At 39.9% G+C, this 10,010-nt stretch overlaps 2 protein-coding genes across 2 annotated transcripts in view; both read right to left on the bottom strand.

Moving 5' to 3' along the window:
• Positions 1 to 3,368, bottom strand: part of LOC111647349 (saxitoxin and tetrodotoxin-binding protein 1-like) — a 3,720-nt gene extending 352 nt beyond the window's left edge. The window contains exons 1-4 of the mRNA XM_087171338.1: positions 3,136 to 3,368; positions 2,781 to 2,926; positions 2,269 to 2,406; positions 1,605 to 1,733 (exon numbers count right to left, since the gene is read on the bottom strand). Coding sequence (XP_087027464.1) covers positions 1,605 to 1,733; positions 2,269 to 2,406; positions 2,781 to 2,926; positions 3,136 to 3,261 — 539 coding nt within the window. The 5' untranslated portion in view covers positions 3,262 to 3,368. The remainder of the gene's footprint in view (positions 1 to 1,604; positions 1,734 to 2,268; positions 2,407 to 2,780; positions 2,927 to 3,135) is intronic.
• Positions 3,369 to 5,759: 2,391 nt separating this feature from the next.
• On the bottom strand, positions 5,760 to 9,486 carry LOC111647322 (uncharacterized). Its single transcript, XM_023396941.2, has 6 exons — positions 9,288 to 9,486; positions 7,741 to 7,883; positions 6,939 to 7,003; positions 6,132 to 6,311; positions 5,947 to 6,051; positions 5,760 to 5,841 (listed from the first exon to the last, which is right to left on the bottom strand). Exons 1-6 carry the CDS (start codon positions 9,405 to 9,407, stop codon positions 5,807 to 5,809), a joined length of 648 nt encoding a protein of 215 aa, XP_023252709.1. The 5' UTR covers positions 9,408 to 9,486; the 3' UTR covers positions 5,760 to 5,806.
• Positions 9,487 to 10,010: the final 524 nt, after the last annotated feature.

Genomic DNA, 10,010 nt, shown 5'->3' with positions numbered 1-10,010 from the left:
CATTCAAGTCTGCCTTGTACCACCTACCTAGACTCTTTACAGATTTTTCCCTAATTATTGGAATTTCCTCTTCGTCTATTACAAACTTCCTATCACTTAACTTCCCTCTACTTATTGAGATACTTCTAGACTTACTAGGCTTGATTTTCATACTAGCCCACTTTAAGTTTTTATTAAGTCTCTCAAGTACTCTTTTCATACATGGCACCGTTGTAGTTATCAACGTCATGTCATCCATGTAGGCCCTAGTTGGTGTAAGGCGCATCCCATCCTGCCGCCTCTCTCCACTTATAACCTACTTAGAAGCTCTAATGATTACCTCCATCACCATTGTGAATGCCAATGGAGAAATCGTGCACCCTGCCATAATGCCTATTTCTAGCCTCTGCCACCCTGTTGTAAAGCCTGCTGTACTTAAGCATAGTCTAATATCTTGGAAATACAACCTTACTAAAGTACCCACTACTCCAGGCACTCTAAAATAATCAAATGCCTCCCAAATAAGGCTATGTGGCACTGAACCAAACGCATTTGCTAAATCCAAAAATATGACATGCAAGTCTCTTTTTTCTGTCTTGGCTGCCTGAATCTGATGCCAAATCATGCTAGTGTGCTCTAGACACCCTGCGAAACCTGGTATTCCTGCCTTCTGTACTGCAGTATCTATTAAGCTATTCCTTTCTAAATAACTAGCTAATCTCCGTGCGACTACGCTAAAGAAGATCTTCCCCTCTACATTTAGGAGAGAGATCATTCGAAACTGACTCAGGTCTGAGGATTCCTTCTCCTTTGGAATAAAAACACCTCCTGCCCTACGCCATGCTCTGGGAACAACCTGCTTCCCCCAAACTATTCTTAATTGCCTCCACAAAAACTTTAGGATATCAGGTGCGCTTTTATAAACCCGGTACGGGACTCCATTTTGCTCTGGGGACGAAGAAGCCTTTGCACACCTGACTACCTCCTCAACCTCCTTCCACCTGGGTGGTCTAACATCCATCTCATGATCTATCTTTCCTAATGGTGGCATGTCAGGTGGAAGGCCTACTACTCTATTCTGCTCAAAATCTGAATACGTGTTTCTTAGATACTTTTCTACTTCTAACTTTGTTGCCTTAAGCTGCCCTCCCTTTTCCTGGTTAAACAATCCTTTAACAAACTTGAAAGGGTCCCTGTAAAACGCTGTCCTTACATACTCTTTCTTCTTTCTCTTTTTCCTAAGATATTCAGCCCTTCTAAGTACTGCTAGCCTGCCTCTCAAATCTTCTTGCAACACATTAATTCCCCCCCTCTCTTCCTCTGTTTCCCTTTTTCACTGCTTTCTTAATTGTGTTCTTTCCTTAACTAATTTCTCCATTTCCCTTTGCCGTCTAGACTTAACTAACTGTGCTCTTTCAACCCTCTTTCTGTCTTGCACCCCAAATCTTTCTGCACCATAGGAGTAAATTATATCTCCCATTTTCTCTAGTCTATCGCTTGCATTTCTTCCTAGTCTGCTTAAAATTACTGACAAATCTCTATTGACTGACTCCCATTCTTTCTTGCTATTTGCCCTTGGTCATTTAACTCTAGTTTTCTGCTCCATATTTCTCTCTCTGACTGGCCTGTTCAACTCAATATCAGCTGCATCCCCTCTTGTAGTCTCCTCTTCCCCCTCTGTAGCTGTGTCATTGATATCCTTCGAACTGTGGTTTTCTACCTGTCGCTGGACCTCATCCGACTTATTTGATTGACTTCATAAAAAGTATCGATTGATGCAGCCACACTGCCTTTCCTTTGCAACACATCTCTTTCTTCCCTGATGCATTCTCACTGACGTTACTTTCTGCCAGCCACAAGGACAAATCTGGAGCTTATTTCCCTCTAGCCTAACATTGTTATTCTCTCCAGGTATGCTCACGTCGCCCTGAGAACTACTCTGCCCAGCTCTAGTTCTAGAGAATAGGTCCGAGCCCCTATCCTTCACTGAGTCGCATATCCAAGTCATAGTCATGTCCATTCCAGTGTCCGTTGCCATATAGTCTGCCTTTCCTTATGTTTGACGTAGCTTATGTTGGCTGTGACAAAGATGCTAGGCCTCGCCACTGCTACCATGGATTGCTAGCCCATGGCAGCACCCTTGGGGTCTTTGCCTCCTGTCAGCTGTCTATCCAGGCTGTCACATGGTCTTTCCCTTGTTGTCAGCTGCCCTATTCACAGCAGTCACTAGCTAGGCTAGTTTTGAATTTAAGGTTAACACAAGAAACTTGCGCTACAGAAAATATATACTATTCGTTTGTGTTTGTGTGTGCATGTGTGTGTAGATGCGACTCACTGGCAGCGATGGTGTTCAGTGGGTGGTGCTCGTCAGAAGTGGGATCAGAGGGCATGGACATGTTGATGATGAAGTTGGAACATGACCCATCACTAGAAATAACACAACAGTCAGACAACACAACATAAAGGCACAGCAGCGTTTTGATGCAGACGTTTGTGATCTAAAGAGTCAGACTGTCTGACTGTAGTTAACTACTGAGCTTCAGGACAGTCTGAGGGACTGTGGTGACCTGGTCTGAAATCACTAGGTGACCACTGACTGTGCTACAGTGTGAGGGATCATTTACATGCACCAGGCTTTACTCTGAGCCTCTGATACATGTTTTTACTTTTGTTTTAATCTTTGATGGTTAATCACTCTAGCTGCACTCAGAGGGTCATCTGTGATAAACTCTGATAACCCCGAATCAGGATTATCACACCTCTACACCACTGTCTGAATGATCTGCAGGGGAATCACTCACATGAACACGTTCCTCTCATTGAACATGATGGTTGTATTGTCGGGCAGGAGCCGGAGCTCCACGTGTGAGCTGGAAAGATTTTGCAACAGGTCCGAGCCTTGCTGATGGTCAGAGACAGACCAGACCAGAACCCAGTCTCCAAAAATCTGCAGGAGGAGGGAAACAGTTCAGAGTCAGACAGACAGCAGCCGAGAGGATCCTGAAATACTTTGCACAGAGAGAGTCAGGAGCTTTCAAACAATGCAGAATTAGTCCAGGCCAAAGCCAAGATGGTGGATTTTAAAAGGTTGGATTACTTGGTGACGAGAAGCTCTGTCCCTTGGTCTAAGGCATGTCCCTGAGCAGACAGACTCACCGTGTGCAGGTCCTTCGCTGGCAGAGTTTTATGAAGACCTTCACATTCGTCGGCGGCCGGCGCTGCATTGCAGCCGATCGCTGCCAGCAGCAGCAGCAGCACTGTCTGCTTCACAACACAACACATCCTGCTCTGAGACAAAATCAAACGCACCCTGCTCTGTGCTCTGTCAGTAAGGAGGAATCAGAGGGGGGAAGCTGGTCAGGTTTTAATGGCCCTGGGCCCACGCAGGCCCCGAGTCAGTACAAAGAATTTGTGTGTGCCCACTGTGTTATTGACCCTTAGATTCCACCCTCATACACTGACGACAGACAGACTTATGCCACCATTGTTGCATCACTTATAGTGCCTGGAAGAATCTGCTGATTTATTTTACTATTGATTGATTTGTTGTTTATTCTGTAAGAAAGGTAAACCAAGACTGACCGGATATTTAGTAATGACTGTCTGGGGTTTTTAACATTATTATTATTCTTATTATTATAAAAATTAGTTTATTGTATTTGAGGAGGTATAAAAGAAGATCTGTTGTGTGGGAGGTTTTCTGCTGCTGAACTTTAGGCTTGTTTCTGAAGGAGACATGTGTGGAACTGCGAAAAACCCTTTAAATATCTTCATTCACTTATGTTGATCCACGTGAGGACATTACATAAGGTGAATGAGCTTTTCCTCTGCATTCAAAAGTGTCACAGATGGGGCCGCCCCAGTAGCTCACCTGGTAGAGCGCGTGCCATGTGCTAAGCCTGAGTCCTTACTATTCCGTCTCTCTCTCTCCAGACTTTCCTGTCTCTCTCTACCGTTGCTTTAAAGAATAAATTAAAAAAACTATTTTTAATTATCACATTCAAAAAGGTTTTGGGACCATGATTATTCATTCATTAGCCATACAGCTTATCCTTTTAGGGTTGTGGTGGGCTGGAGCCAATCCCAGCTGACATTGTGCGAGGACGGTGCAAACCTGGACAGGTTGCCAGTCTATCACAGGGCTAAAATATAGAAACAAACAACCACTCACACTTCATTTTTTTCTTCAGTTAAGTGCTCTGTGCTTATCGACTGTAACTTCACTGCAAAACATTTAAAACCGGTTCAAATTAAAAATGTGAGGGTTACTTAGGTAGCATCATTAACTCAAGTTGACAACAACAAGTTGAGTAAACTTATATTACTTACATTATAATGAATTAACAGCTGGTCAGTGATGCTGAGAGATGTGATTTTTTTTCAGTTCTTCATCACAAGGCCGCTCACTATGACTTCATTAATAATTTAACTTTGTTAACATCCATTTGGTGTTTTTTAATATAATACAAAGACATATCATGAGTGACATAACTAGTCAACATTGTTTAGAAAGTTGACCTTTGGAAACAAAACAAAATGTTTGGGCATGTTGTATGGGAGTAAGCTTGAACACTGAGTCAGCAAACTCATTTCATCAGGTTACCACAGTGTGAATTTCATGTCTTATCAATGAATAAATTATTGGAGTTGAAATTATTTGCAACTATAAGTCACGGTAATTACCAATATAAGTAGCACCAAAACCCATTAGAATTGTGTTTGCAATTTAAAAAGTTCTGTATCCCACAACAATGCATTTAATTAAGTAATGGTAGAAGGTCCCCTAATGACTTTATGTTGGACTATATAAAGAAATAGAAATATTTCTAATATTCTCTATACAGACAGCTCTGGTAAGCTAACTTTATAAGGTGTCAGTGGTTTTACCATTAAATTGACCTTGTGATTATGAGATACAAATGTCATAAGGCCTCCCTTTTTCTTATTTGGTGAAAGCCATTCAGTTCTGCAAAATCATGGTCAATTAATCTGAATTTGGAAGTTTTCCACCAAGGCTGCAGGTTCTGTGCTCAGGAACTAGGTCACAGAGTTTAAATCCTAAAGGGCAAATGTTCCAAAGTCTGCCCACACAGACTGGTAGACTTTGATATGTTCTCCTGATAAACACACTGATCAAGGATTTTCAGCACAGAGCTTAAAGTTTAAAATTAAGTTCTTTATTGTTACAGTTGAATAAAGTTTGTTTTTTATTGATAAAGTTGAATAAAGTTTGTTTTTATTGATAAAGTTGAATAAAGTTTTTTTCATTCTTAAAGTTGAATAAAATTTGTTTGTTATTGTTACCGGTGAATAAAGTGTGTTTGTTAGTTTCTTCTTTAAGAAACACGTTATTCTATAAGATTTTCTCCCTGGTATTTATGTACCTGTTCATTTGCACTATTGTATGTTGTACATGCTGTATGTTTTTAATAGTGTGTTGTGTTATAGGAGTATGTATTTGGGAGTGTGTATTTTTACTCTACTTTGGAAGAAGCCAAAGACAAATTCTTACTGAGGTGGAAAATAACAACCAGTTCTCCAATCTCCAACCTGTTGCACTGACGACCTAGGGGCTTGGTTTTAAAGGACAATCTTGACTTTAATGTCAATCAATCAATCGATCGATCAATCAATCAATCAATCAGCAAATGTTTTTTTTTATTTTCTATATTCTATTAACAGCAGCTGAATCAGCTGTTATCAGCTCCTGTTTGCATTGTATGTATGAGGACTGAGCCCCACCATGCCCCCCAAATAATAAAAAACACCGACCACGTGACTGATGTTTAATCACTTTACTTTCTCTGTTTCTGTTGAAACAGTTGAGTTAAATGTGGATGCCCTCGCCTTCAACACAGAAACCTGAGGAGAGACAGAAAAATTAAGAAATCACTTCCATCTGATATCACACAACTACAGTTCATCTTGATATCCCTGTATCAGCTGGAAGGTTTACAGATGACGCACCTTTCTTTGTGTCGTACACGAAGTCTGGTTCTCTGTCAAAGCCGAAACAGCTTGCCTGCTTCTTGAAATGCTCCATGTCTGAGTCCTTGATGGTTGACTCTTTGCCTGGAAGCAAAAAGACAGAATTAATAAAGGTTTTGGACTCAGAGTCTGTTATTTTCTCTATCTGGCTTGTTCTGTCTTACCCATCAGATAAAGTGAGTGAACTACGATCTCATCATTTGTAACAGTGCTGGTCATGTTCAACAATTTTAAGAAATGCTCCATGTTGCTGGCGGTGGTGTTTATGTTGAAGACCACACAGCCGTCACAGCTTGGCACCAAGTGGAACACACTGGTGATGTTTGCGATTGAGGGCAGATACGCTGCAGGAAAATGAAAACAGTGCAAGTTCAAGCAAAAACAACTATCAGACATCTTCATCATCACTCTGAGGATCCTCCTCTCCCCTACTATGAACTTACATGTTGTTTGGTATACATGACACTGCAAGGCAGAAATACAGTTGTAGATTGATGATGTGATGAGACTCAAGCTGGATTAACGCTTGACTCAGGAGGTGAAACTACAAAAATGGTGGAAATGAATAACTTCCTGTCCTAGCTTACAGCTTGGCTCTGTGCAACTTTTATTAGTGTTATTAGACAGAAAGTTACCAAGCATTCCTCTAGAGTGATGGATTAGCATTACACAGCTGTATTTACTGTATGTTTTATTTTATTTCCAAATTTGACTAAAATTAAGGGAAAGTTCAATCATTTTCCTCAAGAGTTTTATTCTTAATCAAATGAGGGATGTCGGTAAAGTGTCAAATGTTTGTTTCTTAGCAGTGTCCACAGCTGCATCTAAACGTTCAGTTAATTACAGGCATCTGGAGGCAACCGGATGACATGTGTGATGAATCTGAAGCTTATAATTTGATGCAAATTTGAAACTTAGTCTACCCTGCTGAATTTAAAAACGTTGGTGCTGTGTCAGATGATGTAACTCACCGTCTGTTGTTGCAGTGTTGCCATCGATCGTTATGTTGACCGATGAGCTAAAGCACTGTCCATTCCTAGAGAAAAGACAGAGGAAGATTGAATTTTCAGTTTCCATGAAAACCTAGCAAACTAATCAACCGATGAAGACTATGTAATAGCTATGTAAACACCAACTAATTGGACCTTGAGTTGGGATCAATATGTTTAGATTTCCAAGGTCAAGAATGAGTTTTGATGGTTACCTAACAAGCTCTGTTTTCACCGCAAAGTTTAAAGAATAATTCCTATTTATTACAACTTGAGTTTAAGTGATATCTAAGTTAACATCAGCAAGTCATGACAAAATTTGACTACGAGGCAAAACATACTGGTAAGCTCATATACTGGTTAAAACACCACCACCACGTATCTAACACACTACAAGAACAATTCAAACAAAGAAATACAGTGAAATAGAACACATGTCTCTACATGTGTTTTCCTTTTAGGAACACATTTGCTGTACTGTAATGAAATGAAAAGCCAACACTTTTGTATTTAGGACCTGACTGAACTGTGTTCCATAATGTGACATGAATTTTCCAAAATCTAAATTAAAATCAAATCACAACACAGAATTGGTTGATTAGGAGTTAACTGAGACAGGGACAGGATATTGACCAAAAAAAAAAAAGAAGAAAAACCCAAGAAAGCAAAGTGATCACCTCTATCAGTTTTTAATTGTCTTTTAGGGGGAGTCTCTCTTCAAATGATTTCTTCAATATGATAAAAAAGGCAAAAATTATTAGTATATTTTGGTGTTGCAACTCACATTTTGTTCTCCTCACTCATTACAATCTTATTTGGGCTGGATGTAGGGCTGATTTTTAACCAGGAGCTGTCGGTCACTTTAAGGATGCCATTAAATGCTTCATGGTCAGTGTATCCCACCAACACGTTTAACCTGCCATACATCTGCACGAAAGCATGGAATCAGTTAGTGACAACACACATAAACACCTTTCATTAATGAAAGCAGGGCTAAATATTGAAATACTGCACTTAACTTTTCTAGTCCTAAAGACCAATCAAAAGTGCTTTACAACACTTTCACTTTTTCACTTTCAACAATTCACACACACATCCATAAATTCAAGTCATCATGTTTTCATCAGGCAAACCTCTTGTACGGCTGCTTGAATGTAGACATTTAAAATTCGCAAACTTACTGAATGGAAGAAAGGTTTTTGCAAAATAACACATTTTTGTTCATAGTCAGATAGGTCGATCACATTTCAAACTTTAACTTCAGGAAAAGAGAATAAAAATGTTCAAATATAAACAGTTTGGTATTAACACATTTCACCTGGACATGTTTGATTGAGAATAACATAAAGACCAGTTTCTTATCTTTCCAACTCATATGTAGAACATGTATTTCATATTAATAAGATGTTTTACCAGTTACATGTGGTGCACCTCAAGGCTCCATCCTAGGTCCTCTTCTCTTCTTCTGTATTTTACTATTAGGTAACATTGCTATTTATTTTAATTTTTATGCTGATGATACATAGTTAAACATTCCAAGTCAACCCAGTGAATCTATCTTTACACCTACTGCATATTCTTTGATCAGCTAAACAAAAACATCTATTTAAAGATGTCTCTCTGTATCATGGAGATTGTCTAAAGTCAGAGCAAAACAGTTAAGTCTTTGTAGTTGTTCTCAAAACCTCTAGTTTCCTGTAAGCTGTGTCTATGCTGCAGGAACTTCCTACGCAACAAAGAGCTTTTGTGGAACTCAGTTTGTCTACCTGTGTTTCCACTTGAGGAACCATGTCCTAAATTAAATTCTGGGGAGATAATTTTACCTCCCCAGAGAGTCCCTGCTCACTGTAGGACCTGGACCTTTTGGGATGGCCTTGCAGCACTGAACATTGCTAATTGGTAAGTGTTCTGGTGCTTGTTAAACCATTTTTTAAAAACCTACACCTGCAAACATGTTCTCCTGCTTGTAATTTGTGCCAATAATAATCCGGATGGAGCAGCCAAAGAGATTTTGTGACAGACAAAACAACACAAATACCATGATTTGTTATCCATTTTCACTGAGGGTGATAATCAGAGGAAATTTGAGATATGGTATATTGATTATTGTCGAACGTACAAATGATGCGAAAGGTGACGGTCACTCTTTCGATACATCAATAAAATATTTTCTTAATGTTCAGTCCGGTCAGTTGCATGCAACACAAGTAAGCTGTAAATTGCAGGCTGTATTATAAAGTGTTACCATCGTTCAATACTGTTTTGGTGCCTCAATCCTAATGTCTAATGAACATGCTCAAAGTCTAAGGCAGGAATCAGAGAAGGGTTTACCGTGGAGGGGTCGGCCAGTGAGGAAGGCGTGACCAAGGTTTGGCATTCCTCAGGAGGCAGAGCTGTGCTACACAGAAACAACCCTGCAACCAGGGTCAGACTGCTGAACCACAGATTCATGATGCTCCAGCTGGTCAGCTTCGGAAAAACTGGAAAGATAAGACAAACCTTACGAAAGCAACAATGACTGAGCCTTGCGAAGCTGCTTAGCTTTTATACTTGCTGCTGGTGACAGATTCTGGGCATTTCCATTATTTACATTAGTTCCCAGTGTTCGTTTTTTTGCCCAGACTTAGGTAAGCAGTATTTCACTGCTAGGTTATCTCTCTGCCAGTTCAAAGTTCTAACACTGTTCAGTCTGTGTATCAATGAGTTACTGATTGTTGAATCACCCTTGGTCGCCGATGTCACGCAAATACGCTGAGTATACAGAACATCATGATTGCTTCAGTCCAGTTAAAGCCCAAATTGAAATACAATGTGACCTCTGACATTACTGCAATACCTAACACTTTATTTTGCACTGTCACTGCAGCTAAAATGCTGTTCAATTCATAATAAGTGAAACATAAAAGTACACGAATGATAAGAGGATGACATTAGGTTTGAACTGGCAACTATGGACTGAAATGCTTTTCACGTTTGGTGCCTGTTGTCAGGCAGCATCACCTTTACTGTCACTGGACAAAGCTTCAAATAATAATCACATACTGTAAAGTTAAG

Source organism: Seriola lalandi, unplaced genomic scaffold (assembly GCF_002814215.2).
Source record: "Seriola lalandi dorsalis isolate HSWRI2012SDOR001 ecotype SW California unplaced genomic scaffold, Sedor1 jcf7180002054985, whole genome shotgun sequence".
In the NCBI taxonomy this organism is placed as follows: Eukaryota; Metazoa; Chordata; class Actinopteri; order Carangiformes; family Carangidae; genus Seriola; species Seriola lalandi.
Note: the sequence above shows the minus strand (reverse complement) of the source record. Positions and strands in the feature narration are given on the sequence as shown.

What these genes read in the sequence shown, in the direction of transcription:
- LOC111647322 (XM_023396941.2), bottom strand. Translation starts at nt 9,407, where the DNA reads ATGAATCTGTGGTTCAGCAGTCTGACCCTGGTTGCAGGGTTGTTTCTG. An exon ending in ATGAGTGAGGAGAACAAAAT is followed by an intron (nt 7,004 to 7,740) that starts GTGAGTTGCAAC and finishes TCTTTTCTCTAG; the next exon opens with GAATGGACAGTGCTTTAGCT. An exon ending in CAACACTGCAACAACAGACG is followed by an intron (nt 6,312 to 6,938) that starts GTGAGTTACATC and finishes ATTTTCCTGCAG; the next exon opens with CGTATCTGCCCTCAATCGCA.